Source organism: Ictalurus furcatus, chromosome 14 (assembly GCF_023375685.1).
Source record: "Ictalurus furcatus strain D&B chromosome 14, Billie_1.0, whole genome shotgun sequence".
Classification (NCBI taxonomy): Eukaryota; Metazoa; Chordata; class Actinopteri; order Siluriformes; family Ictaluridae; genus Ictalurus; species Ictalurus furcatus.
Window position 1 is genome coordinate 12,948,062 of NC_071268.1, and position 17,381 is coordinate 12,965,442.

A 17,381-nucleotide genomic window follows, 5' to 3' on the forward strand; every position below is an offset into this window, starting at 1 on the left:
AGTCAAATCAGAGAACACACACTTTATGGTAAGTTCGAATATATTCGTTTTTAACAGAATCAGTATGGACAAATGAGTGAATCAATTGTGTACGTACAAAATCTAGTGTGGTATTCAGTAGTGTAGTTAAGTCATGTGCCCACTAGTACAGTATAAGCTGACTCCCAAATCAGCAGTTCTCCAGTCCAAGTAAAGGCATGTCAGCAGCTATAATGACCAAGTCAAGTCCTAAGTCAGCAGGTCTCATGATCAAAGTCACGTTCCGAATGAGCAGCTCTCATGAGCGAGTCAAGGCCCAAGTCGGTAGTTCCTATGTCCAAGTTGAGTCCCAAGTCAGAAACTTTAATGACCAAATCAAGCCCCAAGTTAGCAACTTTTAAGATCTAAGACAGCATCTCTCACAACCAGCCTACCCCATCACCACCACTAGCACCACCACCACCCCCAACCCCAACCCCAAGCTATACGTTACTCCTGCTGTCTGATGAGATGCATCTGACTAATCCCGACTCTCTCTGCCCTCAGGACCATTTAATGCTCTGCTTCTGCTTGGAGCTTCTTTTTCTTGAGAATCACTAGCTGCTGTTAAGGCTGGCCCCACAAGAACAGCCTTAAGACTTCTGTGGATGGTCCCACATGGATACCCCAAAGATCAAACTTATGCCCAAGTCTTATCTGTTCTTTGGTGGACAACTTTACTTGGATACTGGAGACTGGATCTCTGGGGAAAAAAAGAACCTGATGCTCATACTGAAGCTCCTTTTAACACACTCAGCACTGTTTGACTTATAGGATACAGCTGTAGAAGAGTAATTACTGTTCTGTACATACAGGTTCCCTTTTGATTTTGGTTTCCCTCAAGGTTTCTTCTTCTTCTATTTCCCATGAAGTTTTTCCTTCCCACTGTCACCTCAAGCTTGCTGATTAGAGATCTAAATCTATATTTAGAGTTTTGTAAAGCTGATTTGGGACAATAGAAATTGTTAAAATCACTATAGAAATATAAATAAATTGAGAGTTATAGCTGGAGTTTGATCAGCAACATATTTAGTCCTCAGGGATACACTTAACGTACTGCTATCTGTTAATTCAAAACTCCTCACTTCTCAGCTGAAGCCCTGGCTTGGTAATGACAGACTAATTCGTGCCATTTCTTTTTTCTTGGTGTTGTTTCTGTTCTCCAGAGGGCATCAGACTGGCATCTATTTTTGTGAAAGTCTGTTCTGGCTGAAATCCCAGAAGTGTAGCATTTCACATTGAGATGACTCACTACAAACGTACAACTTAAGCAGTATTCATTTGAATGATACCATAGCTCCCTAAAACATATGGGGGAAAATCTAATGCATACTTTAAGAAGGGGCAGAGATTAGATTAAAAAAAAAAGAAGAATTTTAGCACCGCAGTGTTGGCTTTGTAGTATTTGGCTTTAGGTAATTCATTTTAAACAGTACGTACTCTAACATGTTCAATGGAATTGTTTGTTAAGTAGAAATACCAGCATTATTCTTTACAAAACATGTACAACAAACACAACACATGTTCCCCTATCCATACAATGATTTGGAGAGAAAGAACTGTTTTGCTTCATCATCTGATATCCTGATAGCCTTTGGATAGACATGCTGCAGTTCCATCTACATTTCTAGTACTCCTCACTTCTTCCTTAGCAGTCCAGCTACGATGCCCAGTGGATCACAGAGCTTGTGAAGTCAAGCACGCTTATATCTGCCTCTGGCTCTGGGGGGGATTACATAATACAGTATGGTTTGCAAGGGAATGGCTGTTAGCATGGGAGACTTTGGATCTCTCTGTCTTTAAAAAAAAAAACAAGAATAATAATTATTATTTTGTTCAGCTCCTTTGGGATTGCAGAGTCATTAGCATGCCACAGGACACCATTGCTATTTTTACAGGAATAAGTACAGACAAAAAAATGGCAACAATCATGGATTTTCTCCTCTGAAAAACAGAAACCGGAGTTTCGCCAGTTGACTCAGATAAGACACTTCTAAAGTGGTAAAGAAAAAGCATTAGTAGGAGACCGGAAAAGCCTAGCAGGTGGCAGCCAAAGACAAATAAGACAAGGGAAAAAAATCCTCTCTCCAGTTAGTCACCAGTCAATGTAGCTATGAACATATGGCCAATGACAATCTATTTTGCCTCATCAGCTGGATATTTTAATATCACATGTTTTTGTAAAGCTGGCAAAATTTTGAGTGGAACAGACAGCAGGGCTGGGACAAATTAAACCTCTCCCATGTCACACATTGTGCCCTTCAAAATACACTGTCAATAGACAAACGTGTTTATTTTGTGTTTGTGCATTTTTTCATTTTAATAACAGAGACAGGATTCACTTCAATCTAAATCTGAACAATAGACTAGCATAACTACTGAAAGCATAAGAAACAAAACAAAACAAACAACAAAAGCGCTGTGCCCTGATTTTTAGTCTCATTCCCTTCTTTGTTATAAATCTGGCAATATGTGTTTTATGTAGAGGTGCACTGATGCGTCGGCCGATACCGATTATCTAAAGGTTATTTTTCCCTGCTATGGGCCGATAGTTTAAAAACATCTGATGATCAGGGCCAATTATATACTGTCAATCAAAAGAGAGCTGGAAAACACATAGATTTCATGCAGTGTGTAAAGATGATATCTCTTGTGTGGAGTGATGACAAAATTGCAGTTTGTAAGTTCTGCACTGCTAAAATTTTACACCAGGAATGAGCCGAAGTGAAACGTGAGTTTCGGCGGCGAGTCTAATTTTTCCCCCTGCGCAACTCGCGCTGAATTTACGGTGCCAGTACACCGTTAAAGGATTTATATGAAGATGAGCCATGGTTGGATCTTCCAGCAGGACAATGAGAGCTGTTATCTTGGCAAAGGGAGGTAGCACAAAGTATTGACTAAAAAGGTGCCAATAATTGTTGCACACCTAAGATTTTTTTCTTATAAACCTGTGTTTTGTTTGCAATTGTTTGATATCCATGAGAGTAGAGTATTTTTGTGAATTTTTTAAAGAAAAGATCAAAAGGTTAAACAATAAAGACAATTTTTCCCAGCCTTCTTTGCTCGTATTTACCAAGGATGTCAATATTAGTGGAGGGCCCTGTAATCTTTCCCCAAAGGCAAGCCGACGAAAACAGTGTGATGCTCTGGGCAAAGTTCTGCTAGGAAACCTTGAGTCCTGGCGATCATGTGGATGTTACTTTGACACATACCACCTACCTATACATTGTTGCAGACCAAGTGCACCCCTTCATGGCAACGGTATTCCCTAACGGCAGTGGCACCTTTCAGGAGGATAACGCGCCCTGCCACACTGCAAAAATTGTTCAGGAATGGCTTGAGGAACATGACAAAGAGCCAAGGTGTTCACTTGGTTGGATTGAGATCAGGGGAATTTGGAGGCAGAGTATCTATGGGATGTGCTGGACAAGAACAAACAAGTCTGATCCATGAAGGCCTCACACCGCAACTTACAGGACTTAAAGGACCTGCTGCTAATGTCTTGGTGCCAGATACCACAGCACACCTTCAGAGATCATTTGGAGTCCATGCCTCAACGGGTCAGAGCTGTTTTGGTAGCACAAGTAGGACCTACACAATATTAGGCAGGTGATGTTATGGCTGATCGGTGTCATATGTATGTATATATATATATATATATATATATATATATATCCTGAAGTATGGACACATCACTTCTCTTACCCAACTTTCTGTTTTTAGCCTTTTCTTGACATCTTGCTCTCTTTCTCTCGGTCTCTACTCAAATCCAGAGTTCTCATTATTGTACGACATGGAACTCTATCACTACTCACACGCTATGTTCTCTATGTTGCATTGACAAATCAATCATCTGCCTTTATATGTGTCACACTAGCTCACCTTAAACTGTGTAACATATTCATCACTGAATGTACAGTCCTCTGTTACTAACCTAATCTGTCACAGGTCCAGCAAGGGTCTTCTAATGGCTGAATGAACAAAGAGCCCCAACCAGAGGGGAAAATGCTCATCATTACCACCAATTTAATCTGTGATAGGGTACTGAATTCACCACAAAGCTATGACTTCAGTCTGCTCACATACCCTGACACTTTGAAACCTTCAGTCAGGTGTATCTACTCAATAAGTTCTGATCTAAAGCCCTGGGGCCAGTGAGCTGAGCAGAATGTGCTCCATATCCCGCTTTTATTTGTGTGCCAAACTGAAGCTGCTCTCCCCATTGTACTGTAGCCATTCACAGAACACAGCCTTCAGGAAGAGAGGAAAGAGAGGATACTTACTTCTTATATATATATATATATATATATATATATATATATATATATATATATATATATATAAGTCAAATATAAAGAAGTCAAATGTCTGTGTGTGTGTGTGTGTGTGCAGTCGGTCCCCATGGGATCAAAAGTTGAAGTTGAAGTGTTGAAAGGGATTTAAAAAATGTCTGGCGAAAGACAGTTTACACAAGCCCTACCTTATCATAGTAAATAATTGCTGAAGCACTCTAATGACATTTAAAGAGAGCCACATGAGCAGCTGTTCTGCTTCATTTATATTTAGAGAATTTCACTGTGTAAACTGAGATCATCAGATGAGCAAGAGCATAAGCTCTCATTAGCTTATTTATCACTAAACAAGAAGAGTATGTCTACAGTCCACTACCCAGTGAGCATGTCAAATACACTTCCTTCAAACAGGTATAGTTTTAAGAGCTTTTCTAAGATATACAGTTAGGCCCATAAATATTTGGACACAGACTCATTATTTCCTCATAAGATCTCATTATTTTGGCTGCCTACCACAAGATATATTAGTTGAAATTAAATCATGAATATTTGTTCAAAGTACTGAACTGTAGGCTTACTATACAAATGCACCCCGGAGGACACGGAGTACCTTTTCGTATATTGACTCAATTACCTGCCCACTTTTCCATATATGAACTGTACAGAAATCCTATAGGATCGAAATCACTACGGATCATTATGCAGTTTACATCCACTAAGAACACACACTCTACAATCATGTGAAAAAATAAGTACACCCCGTGGAACTTGTTGTCTATTTTTAACATGTTTATATTAAGATGTTGATATATTTGAACAAAACCACAAGGAAAGTTAGCTTTTTCAATCATTTATTCAGCAGAAATATCAATAGATGTCATATTCTTCTGTGGAAAAAGTAAGTACACCCTTGGCCTCAGAAGCTAGTATTGCCTCCTTCAGCGGAAATAATGTTTCGCATAATTGTCCACCAGGCTTGCTGGAATTTTTGACCACTCTTCCATATTCTTTCAGTTGCAAGATGTCTGAGGGTTTTCTTGCATGTACTGCCCGTTTAAAATCCCCCCAAACACATTTCAATGGGATTCAAATCCGGGCTTTGACTACACCATTGCACAACCCTGCATTTCTTCTTTTTGATATTATTCCTTGGTGAATTTGCTAATGTGCTTAGGATCATTACCCTGTTAAAAATGTCCACTTTTGATTCAACTTCAACTTTTGGACAGATGGCCTCACATTATCTTCAAGCACTCTTTGATATGATGCAGAATTCATAGTTGAATCAATGAATGCAAGCTGTCCAGTCCCTGAGGCAGAGAAGAACATGGCCTGGTCTTTGCCTATATGCTCACTGACAAACTGTAGTCTTGCAAAAGCTTTTTCCTGTCACGCCTCCCATGCAGGTCAAATTGGTGCAATCTCTTTCTGATTGTACAACTATGTACTTTAACACCAACAATTGCAAGACTTACTAGCAGATCCTGTGATGAAATTTTCAGGTTCTTGCAGACTTATTTTTGAATCAGATGGACTGCTCTTGGGCTGAATTTGCAGGGACGGCCAGTCCTGGACAAATTGGCAGTCATTTGATATCTGCGCCATTTGTAGATGATTCTCCTTACAGTGGAATGATGTATTTCAAATAATTTGGGGATCTTTTTAAATCCCTTACCAGACTCATAGGCATGCAGAACCTTTTTTCTGAAGGCCTTCAGAACTCTTCAGACTTTGGCATGATGACATCACACACCTCAATAACAAAAGGGAACGCCATACACTAGATATGAGAGGAGTATAAATAAGACAGGTTCCACCTGCACTCCCTAAGCAGGTTCTAATCACTGGCACCCAATCTTCAACACCGGATTCTAATTTTATGGATTTGAAAGTGTGATAAATGTAGGAGTGTACTTACTTTTTCCACGTGACTGATCTGTTCATTTTTGTTAATTTAAATTGTGAAAATTACTACAAAGTGTCAATTTTATGTCATTTGATAAAGTGCATCAACTTTATTAATAGGCACTTTTTCAAAGAGGATCAAATGTTTACTTGTTCAAATATGTCAAAAAAGCCAACAATTTACACGGGGTGTATTTTTTGCTTATTTTTTCAGATAACTGTAGACATTACAGCACAGTGAAATTCTTTTCTTCACATATCCCAGCTTGGTAGGAAGGTAGGGTCAGAGTGCAGGGTCAGTCATGATACGGTTCCCCTGGAATAGAGAGGGTCAAGGGCCTTGCTCAAGGGCAGCATAGCGGAGCTGGGGCTTGAACCCCTGACCTTCTGATCGAATGCTTTAACAACATATATTTTTGTAACTGGGCTTTATAAATACCCCTAATCACTTGTGAGGGAGCTCAATCGACACTAACATTTTCAACTAAAAACGGAAAAATTTTTATGTGGTTTGGCTGTTCGTTTACATGACAACAGCGTTTTGGGGACTGAAAAAGCACATTTCTGAAAACGGGTTTCAAAGTGCAAGTTGAAAACGACGCCGTTATCGTCTCCGTGTAAAAGTACAAAAACGAGAATTTGTGAAAACGATGCCGTCATGCACACACGTATTACGTGTTCAGTCTATAGGCAAGCGCACGAGTACTTCAAAACTACAATGGCGGACTACAGGACTGTGTTTATGCTGCTCAAGATTTTGAGTTTATCGACGCTTCTCCAGCAAAGTGTAGATTTACTGCATCACTACTACGACCAGCGGAGACGCATTTCTTACATACGCCAAATTATTAACCCACATCTATGCGGGGAGGGGTATTCAAAATCTTATAATTATCTTTGTAATAGTCTGTTTGGGAGTACATCTATATCCTTTTATTGCTAATAAAATATAGAAAGCAGACTGCCAGTGTCTCACTATTTCATTTGTATTCGCAGATTTCATTCCATTTTGGTACAATGTTAGTCAATTATTAGTACTTAAATATGCACTATTTAGATTTTTTTCAGTATTTAATGATAAATGAACGAGCTTTATTAACAGATTTCTGATGTGAAGCACAAGAAAAGCTAAAAAATGGGGTTGAATACAGAAAAATCCATTTCCACAATGAAAAAACCTTTATGCACATTTCACGTACATTAAATTATATTACATTAGGGACGTCTCAGCATTTATTAGCCAAGATAAAGAAGCCAAATCTATGCCTGACAAGCACGGGTTTTCATGAATAATTTTGGTAAACTTGGGTCTGTACTTATATAGCGCATTTTTAACCTTAGCGGTTCTACAAAGCACTTTACACTGGTTCTCATTCACCCATTCACACACACACACGAATGCGCCGGGAATCGAACCGCCAACCCTACGATTAGTTTACAACCCGCTCTACCACCAATTTTCCAAGTCTAACTATTGAGATTCTAAGTAACTGGAGACAGAACTTTTTTTTGTACTCCACGTAGATCATAAACCATTGAAATTGTTTGAGAAATGTAATCGTTATTGAGCTTTTTATCCAGAAAAAACACAAGTCCTCCGTTTACTTGTATTTGTTTATAGGGTAGTCTTGTCTGAATAATTATGTGCACAGGCATGTAGTGTTTCTTTACAAAGTGACATCGCCAGCTACTGGCCTGGCACGCATAACACACGTTTTTAGTCGTGTTCTCGGATCCGTGTGAACGGGGATCATTTTGACAACGTTAACGTCTGTATGTGAAACTTTTCAAAAACGCAAAAGAAAAACTTTTCCGTGTTTAGTACATCACTGTCCTGTAAACATACCCTCAATCTCAAGGTTAACACATATGACCTGTTGGACCACTTGATTTTTTCTTTTAATCCTGTGTGCATATTTTGTGGTTTTGAAAACTGAAAACAAACAAGACTTCATGTGCACTTTGTGTGAATCCCAAGAGTAGTGATATAAGGAGATTGTAAATTATATAACTACAGTTAAATTAGCAAGTTGCAAGTAAAGACCTTCACTATACTGTCTGATTCTGCAAAACAAACTCATCATTAGTCAGCTTCCACACAATAACATCCATTAAGAGGAAATAATTAAAAGCAGTCCCATGTCACACAAAGGAAGCCTATTTCCTCTAATTGCCAGTCCAGTTAGTGGCATCACAGACTGAAAGGAGACCAAGTCCAACAATGTGTGCAGGTGTTTTACTGGCACAGGAACACTTAAACCTCAAGAATAGCAACACACAAGGCAAATAGCACTGGAGATGAGAAGGGATGCAATTATCTAGTGTCACAAGCATTGGATTTTTGGACTGATGATTCTGTATTATGATGAAATGTGAGAAACATATTATTACCATATGCATGTGTGTGTTTGTGTGTGTACTTACTGGACAGACTTGGAAGCCTGAGACCTGAATTTGGTGAACTCCCCTGGTGCTGTCCATTCTGACCCCAACTGAAAGAAACAAAGGTGAAATTTACTATTTGTTAATCCATCCATCCATCCAACCATCCATCCATCTTCTATACTTCTTATCCTTTTCAGTGCCACGGAGAACCTATCCCAGGGAGCATCGGGCACAAGGCGGAGTACACCCTGGACAGGGTGCCAATACTATTTGTTAATGTACAAGTCAAATTCAGAACTTGCATTTGGAATTACTGTCAGAACAGCTGTCATAGAAAATTAATCATCACCTTCTGACCAATCAGAATTGAGCATTGAGCATAAGGGTATAACACATTTTATTATTATTAAACACATTTTATTTAATATGGGGCGGCTGTAGCGGTAGAGCGGGTTGTCCACTAATCGTAGGGTTGGCGGATCGATTCCCGGCCCATGTGACTCCACATGCCGAAGTGTCCTTGGGCAAGACACTGAACACCAAGTTGCTCCCGATGGCAAGTTAGCGCCTTGCATGGCAGCTCTGCTAGCATTGGTGTGTGAGTGTGTGTGTGTGTGAATGGGTGAATGAGACACAGTGTAAAGCGCTTTGGATAAAAGCGCTATATAAGTGCAGACCTTATTAGATACACCTACATTATATATACACTCATTAGCCATTTTCAAGTAAACACATATGTGCACTTTGCGCGTACATAATTAATAGGAGTGTATTTTTCAGCAGTTCTAGGGTTTTAAACACCTCAATGTCACAGATAATCAAGGATGAGTAAGGAGAAGGCTGTGTATTTGAAACTGCAGTGTAACAACTTTGGATAGCTGAAACACAAGGGAGAACAAGCCTACAATACACAGGCGACATGTTGAGTAGTGTTCTAGCATGCTCTGTTCTCTCAGTGCTGTGCAGTGGGTTCATTTGGAGGCTAAGTGGAATGCATAATTATCACACCTGTCAGAGAATGCAGGAACTCACACACACACACGCACGCACACACACACACACACACACACAGGCAGGTCTGGCAGATTCTCTGAGTAGAGCCTTCTCCAGAGATTTCACTTGTAACAGAGTTAACAGACATAAAGACACAACAAGAGAACAGGTGAGAGTGACAATAGTGATGAGGATGAGGTAATAAAAGAAATAGAAAGGCACTGTGAGAGAGACACAAGACACAAGGCCTTTCTCCACTGCACAAATTACCAGCACAATGAGACTCTGCTTTTTCCACCGATCTCCAGTTAGGGATGAGCGATATCTTATCGTTTGCGATATACCGGTAGAAATTCTCCCCACAATAAGAATGAGTCTTCCCACGATGATAATGATAAATCCTAGTTGATGACGTATTTCTGTGTGCGATGGTGTGCGACCCATTCGCAGCTCACGTGCAGAGCGAAAACGAGTACGGCGGAAGGCGGACGTGAAGCTGAGGAGGAGTTTATCGTTAACCGAGGAGCTACCTCTACAATCTGGAACTGGTTCGGTTACAGAAAATCAGTTTTACTTTTAGATCAATGTTTGTGTTTCTGAGGCTCTCAAGACTGCATGCAGCTGTCACTTGTAGCCAAAAACAGTGGTGCACGGTACTATATTTATATCGTCACTGATATCGTTATCGCAATAAACACCGGAATATATCGTGATATAATTTTAAGTCCATATCGCCCATCCCTATCTCCAGTACAGGAACAGTGAGGGGGATGGTATTATAGGGTGAAGCTAGCCGGAGTAGTCACTGAATGGTTAGGCATACTGTTTTCACACTGGGTGCTGGTCGTTCAGTAGTTAAAGCTTTGGAGTACTGAACAGATGAATGCACGTTCAAATCCACCAAGCTACTACGGTTCCTTAACCATCAACTACTCAGTAGTATCCTGTCTCAATTATGAGTTGTGACAGCCAAATATAAACGTGTCACACAATGTCCAACACCATACGCACAAAAAAGAAATTCCACTGCTGCGCTGGTGTCATCAAAAGCTAATTGGTGTTATATTTTTCAACCTTGACATTAAAAAAATGCAGAAAACAAAGCATCGTGCTTATATTGTATGCCAGGCGGACTTTTAATTAATTTTGTCGAAATTTCTAGGAAAGTGGTTGACCAAATGATTCAGACAAAAGCATAGTGTTAATCCAAAACCATCTATCTATCCATCCATTCTTTCTCTTACATGTGAAGTGGAAAAACACCCAGTAAGAAAGAAAGAAAGAAAGAAAGAAAGAAAGAAAGGCAACAAGAAAGAAGAAATGACAGAAAAAGTGAATCATAAAATGGAGAAAGAGAGAGAAGGAGAACTGGAAAGAAAATAAAAGTAGAAAGTTAATGTGAGAGGTAGATAATAGGAAAAAGGGGAACAAAGTCTCAGTCAAATCTCTGTGTCTCTCAGCCAATTCTTCTGCATCCTTTCCTGGCTTGTATTTGCAAAGGCCCTCATTTATTTCTCACTGGGATGGTGCATCTGAAGTTTTAATTAAAGCCTCTGTACTCCTAATCCACGAAACAGGAAGCACTGGGATCCTGGAGGATCTGGTATCTCTTTAGCATTCCTCACTAATTCCAAGCAGTTGTGAACATCGTACACTTGGATGAGCAATCACAAAGGCTCCTGCTTCCACAAGCTTGCAAAAGTCATGCCATAAAGCCTGCTTTGTTTGAAACATGCGGAAATGTACACAGTCTGAGCAACCATCAAAGACCTTATCTATACTGAGGACTAGCATACACTCTCATCATCAGGAGTGTATTTGCTGGCATGCAACACATACACAGTGCCGCTGTCGGCATAAACACGCAGTTGTGATCCTGGCCAAAACTAATTACTGCTGCTGCCAAGTACAGCTCTTTCTCTGGCTGGAATTAGTTGAGCGCTGTTGATGGCACACACTACTGCCTCATGCTCCTGGGGTGAAAGCTTCAGTACATTTCCACTTGTAGGTAAATATTATGCAAGGCCAGAGGAGGTAAAAAAAAAATAATATACTGATGGGCTACAGAGACTTCACTCACATCAAGTAAACTCTTCCATGTTCTCAACAAAAAGGCCAATGTGGCAAATTTGTGAGTCTAGAGGAGGGAAAAATATACCAATGGGCTACAGAGGCCTTGGTCAGTTTGCATAGTTTAAGTTGTTTTAAACTCTACCTTGGTTCATTTGGTTTAAGTGGAAGTTTTTATGTTGAGTACATTTTTATCTCTGTCCATAAAGTGCACACAAGCAGAACATCATCACTGAGTACATCTGATTAAACTATGATAGTGGTCATCAAACTCTTAATGTCTTATCAGATGGTGGAACCACAAGTGGACCTACAGCACACTTTTGGCCCGATCCATATTATCATACCGTGTAACATGGACAGGGCCTGAATAATCACCTCACAACTTCACTATGGGAGTTTCCCATGGGTCAAGTCACGGTCCACTCATGTTCTCAAGATTTGCTACATTTCTAGGCTCAGTGACTAGATCTAATGGCTACCACTGCTACACTCATAACGTTACTTCTCTTTTGCTCTGTGGTTCCCAGAAGATATCCGACTGCCTTTCTGACATCTCTTCCTGGATGAAAACCCATCAACTGGAACTGAATCTTGAAAAAAAAAACCTGCGCTTGCTTACTGTCTAAGAACTTCCCTATGCTGGACCTCCCAGTAAGCGTAATACCCTCACAGTTCATCCCATACTGCAGACATAGCTCAATTCCTCAGATCAACCAGCATATCTTGGCCTAAAAAAACTCACAAAAACCTCCAAAAAATCTGTACAGTTTCAATCAAAATTATTCAGATTTTCAGCTGTTTGCAATGAACAAATCAAACAAAAGCAATTGAAATAGTTCGACACAATGAATGCTTCAAGTGGTTTCACCAAATTCAACTGAAAATGCAACTTATAATGACTTCTCCGGTTTCAAAAATATTCAACCCCTTCAAGGCAAGCATCTTTAGTACTTAGTAGATCACCCTTTTGCTGTTATGACCTGCTGCTAATAAGACGCATAGCCAGACACCAGCTTCCTGAGGAATCTTAACCCATTCTTCATGAGCAATGGCCTCCAGTTTATTCTCTAGTAATATTCTTGGGTTTGCGTGCTGCAAAAAGTTAGGTGACTGTGATGGCCCTGTAGAATCTTCCAGGACTTCTTCTGCAAACAAGCCTTGGTGGGATTTGAGGTATGCTTGGGATCACTGTCCTGTTGGAAGGTCCAATGACGCCCAAGCTTCAGCTTCCTCACAGATGGCATGACGTTTTTTCCTAGGATTTCCTGATACTTCAATGAATCCATCTTGCCTTCCACACGCTGCAGGTTTCCAGTGCCAGAGGATGCAAAGCAGCCCCAGAACTTCATCGAGCCACGACCATGCTTGACTGTGGACAGTGTGTTCTTTTTTCATTCTTCTTCCTCCAAGCATACCGCTGATCCATCGTGCTGAAAATCGCTCCACAGAACAGAATCCCAAAACTTCTGTGGCTTATTTATATGATTTTAAGCCAACTTTTCTTTTGTTTTTGGGTCAGTAGTGGCATACACCTTGGAGTTCTGGCATGGAAACCTTCTGCATTTAGTACACACCTTACTGTGCTCACTGGAACCTCAGTGCCAGTTGCCACCAAGTCTTGCTGCAGGTCTTTTGCAGTCTCTCGAGGGTTTTTCCCAACCTGTCTTCTCAGAAATCTGGTTGCAGCCATTGATAGTTTCCTTTTTCTGCCCGGCCCAGGTTTTTCATTAATTTTCTGCCCCTAGCCAGTTCAGGTATTTCATGTGTTCCAGCTCAAGCACACCTGGTACAACTAATGAAGCCCTTGATTAGTTGCATCAGGTGTGCTTGAGACGACACCTGTTTTGCATATTCGTGCTGTCGTGAGGGATTCTCAGGGGGTAGAATAATTTTGAAATTGGAGAAATATAAGTTGCATTTTCAGTTGAATTTGGGGAAACCACTTGAAGCAATCAGTTGCTTTTGTTTGATTTGTTCATTGCAAACAGCTGAAAGTCTGTAAATGTTGACAATAAACCTGATTTGCAATGGGGGTTGAATAATTTTGATCACAACTGTAACTCTTGTGGCTTTGCATTGCAGTAAGTATCCATGTACTTATCCTTGCATTCCTGCAATTTAACATGGTCCTCAAATGAAAGCATTCTTTGTTAACAGTTTTCTAAGCTTTGTGTTCGCTGCCAGAGAATTCGTTTACGCTCTGCAAATTTACATTCACCATTCTGGCACAACTCTCATGTGTGAGCAGGCTTAACAGTGATTTACTCTCATTGGCTAGTGAGATTTGGACTGACAGTTCGAGTGTACAGCTGAGGAGGAGGAGGATGACATTGATGATGACGCTGTGCTGCTCCTGAGAGCCCATCTCGAAAAAATCGTCGCATGAGACAACCCAAACCTCAAATATTAATTACGAATTAATACATTGACTAAGTAAGTCATTTCCACTACAGAGTACAAACACTATGACTATACAGAGAACTGCATCTAGAACGCTCTCCATAATTTGCGACACTGAAATCTTTACTTCCTGGTCAGGGAGCTGTCAATCCAAATCTCACTAGCCATTGAAAGTAAATTGGATTTAAGCCCTGCACACATTTTTTCCCCAGAATGGCGAATGTAAACTTGCAGAGTGTAAATGAAAAGTTTGAAAGTGTAAATGAAAACTCTAGCAACACATTCATCAACCATTATTAGCGAAAATGAAGCTCAGAAAAATGATAACAAAAAATGCTGTTTATTTGAAGGCCATGTAAAATTTTTGCCACTTTCACTGTTTTCAGTTTCAGAGTGTTTTTCTTCTCTTTCTCATTGAATATTTTAGTTAGTTTCCTGAAAATGTACATTCAATACTTCTGGCACAAATTTAATTCCATACTTGTGCACGGCCACAACCATTTACATAAAGAAACGCCCCCAAATTGAAAGAACTTTTTTTCTATAAATGGGTGATTTTTATCACTAGGTCTATGCAATCTATCGAAAACTTGCAATGGTGTTAAAATCTCTCATTATTCTTGTCCTTTACATTGCCACATTTGGAAATGTAATATAATGTATGTACAACATACTTGTGTCATTCTTCGACTTGTTGCTGGAAAATGCCAGACCTGTCTCTAATTTCTCACTGAAATGCCTTTGAGCAGAAACAATGTGGTATGTTATTGCTGCAAATTGTTGGAAACTTGCTGCCAGAAACCAACTAATTGCAAATAAAACTGACTGATGAGCCACTCATCAATTTTACCAAAGCGGTTCCTGTGGTTCCCGAGGTTTTCTGCACAAAGCTGCACGTGCCAAATCTTCAAGCAAGGCAAGATCAGCCATTGTCTACATCATCCCTATAAATCTTCAGATGTGCCTTCTACATGACTTTACTGTTCATCTGTGTCACCTGTCTGCACCTCGTTGAGTCAAAAATTAGTGTCAATTATGCTGATATGATTGCGTGATGGGAGTGCCTTCTAATCAGTTTACACACCATTACACTTTCCAGCCACTAGGGGTTTCTGCATACACGTGCATACACAAGGGTTATGCACAAAACAGGGTTGATAAAAGATACCTCTGGGTCCCTTGGTTGCGCACAGCTTTCCAGTGTGGTTATACGTAGTACTCGGCACTGCACTCAAAGTTAGCGACGCCTGACTTGTAGGACTTTGACGGATGGCTTCATGATTGCACTCCTGAGTACTAGCACTCCAACCTCTCGTTTTTTAGCTATGTTCTTCCTACAGCTATTATACTTCTTTTTCTGGTCCATTGGTAGAAACGTAGCCTTGCAGCACTTGTGTCACTGTCAGCTCCTTTAACAGCTCTATGCTTAGGATTTTATTCTGCCTCACTTGTAAGGCTCTCTGGATAAAAGCACCTGCCAGAAGAAATAAATGTAAATGTAATATGCACCCCGATCACTCTCTGCATTGAGGACTGCTAGAGGTAACCATTTTCCTGTGTGTATGTGTGTGTGTGTGTGTGTGTGTGTGTGTGTGTGTGTGTGTGTGTGTGTAATGTATCTGAACTTTACCCAAACGTTGGACTATGTGGAATGAGAAAACATTCCAATCATTTCAGGTGCAGCAGAGCCAGATATATTACATAAAACTAACATACTGCTCCTCTCTCTCTCTTTCGCTCTTCCTCTCTCTCTCTCTCTCTCTCTCTCTCTCTCTCTTCTCCCCAACCCCCCCGCCCCTTCTCTCTCTCTCGCTCTGTGTGGCCCATGTCTTTTTGCTTGCACTTTTTTGCCCTTAGCCGAGGAGCACAGGCAGAACTGAAAAGAGCGTTTGCCTCAGGAGTCATGCTATTTTAAACATAGACCAGTCTATTGAGACGCACGCCCTCCAGACACCTCTCCATTACAGAGCAGGTCGCCGACGCGTTGCTGCCCGACGATGCTTTCTTGCTCTCTGCCCGACTGGTTTTCTCCAAGAGCAGCCGCTGGGGCTACAGGAAATCGCTAGGAATTCTGGACAGGCTGCAATTATTCACCCGAGACAAAGAACCGCGTGCCACCTCGTCTTTCCAATAGATCAAACACTTTCATGGCAGGATATTGAATCCTCTGCTCCGTGTGTGAGAGTGTGTTTGTGCGTGGAGGTGTGCTAAGACGTCTCTCAAGAAGAAATGATCAATACACTGACCTTGCATCAAAGCATGTACTCTCACACCCATGCAGGCAGGCAGGCAGGCAGGCAGGCACACACACACACACACACACACACACACACACACACAGGCCTCTGGGTGAACAACTAACTGCATGTTCACACAGGCACCGTTTTCTCCTCTTCACAGACCTTCATTTCTTTTCTTGCCCCTGTGGACCAGATCCTTCACCAGAGGGAAGTTTAATTAGCACGTAGCTGCTGGCCGTGCACTTTGATTAAAGTTACACGCAATACAAAAAGGCTTACGGCCCACAAAGGGCAACAGCCAAGCTAATATTGTACCATTGATAAGAGACCCTGGTGTACCATTGGCTAGTTCCCTGCAGTGTCCATGGAGACCATGGTGTCAGGGTGAATCTGATTGGACACCATTCTTCTACACGCAGAGACAAGGATATGATTAGAGCTCAAGAAGCATGGCAAAGAAGACAGAACTGGGTGAGACTTGCTAAGATATAAACAAAGGAGGTCTTTCACAGGCAACACTCTTTGCGTTTTTCATTTGGCACTCACGGCCACAATTCACAATTTCAACATCTCCTTTTAAACCAACAGGATCCCTTTGGTAGAACAGCAGGAGCTCAAATATGATGTTTACTCTGTCACATTATTTCTCGGAGGCCAAAATCTCTGTAAAGGTTTTAGAATGGGATAGGAGCAGTCAGTGTCAGCATCATTATGCACAGAAGCCTCCAGAAAGTAATCACGCACCACATGTCCATGAAGATATTTCACTGCTGGAGCTAGCACTCATTTAAAGATATGGGACTCCTTTTTAATTAAAGTCGAGTCGAATTTAATTATGCCATTGGCCTAATTTAGCATAAAGCTAATTTGTTTTAACGCAGTCGCTTCGGAATGAATTGCACTGATCTGCATATCTATTTAAATATGCTGCTTGAGCCAAAGGTCATGAGTTCTTGCATCAGAGCTGTGTCTGTGCATGTAGGGAAGAGATGGATTACTGATGAGATGTGTGTGTGATGTATATGAGGAAAACCTCTGGCTTGGAAATAACATGCAAGGTGAAAACCTGACCTTT

General features: G+C 40.8%; 1 protein-coding gene across 1 annotated transcript in view; it reads right to left on the reverse strand.

Moving 5' to 3' along the window:
- Positions 1–17,381, reverse strand: part of b4galnt4a (beta-1,4-N-acetyl-galactosaminyl transferase 4a) — a 154,991-nt gene that overhangs the window by 41,708 nt on the left and 95,902 nt on the right. Inside the window, exon 7 of the mRNA XM_053640770.1 lies at positions 8,640–8,707. Coding sequence (XP_053496745.1) covers positions 8,640–8,707 — 68 coding nt within the window. The remainder of the gene's footprint in view (positions 1–8,639; positions 8,708–17,381) is intronic.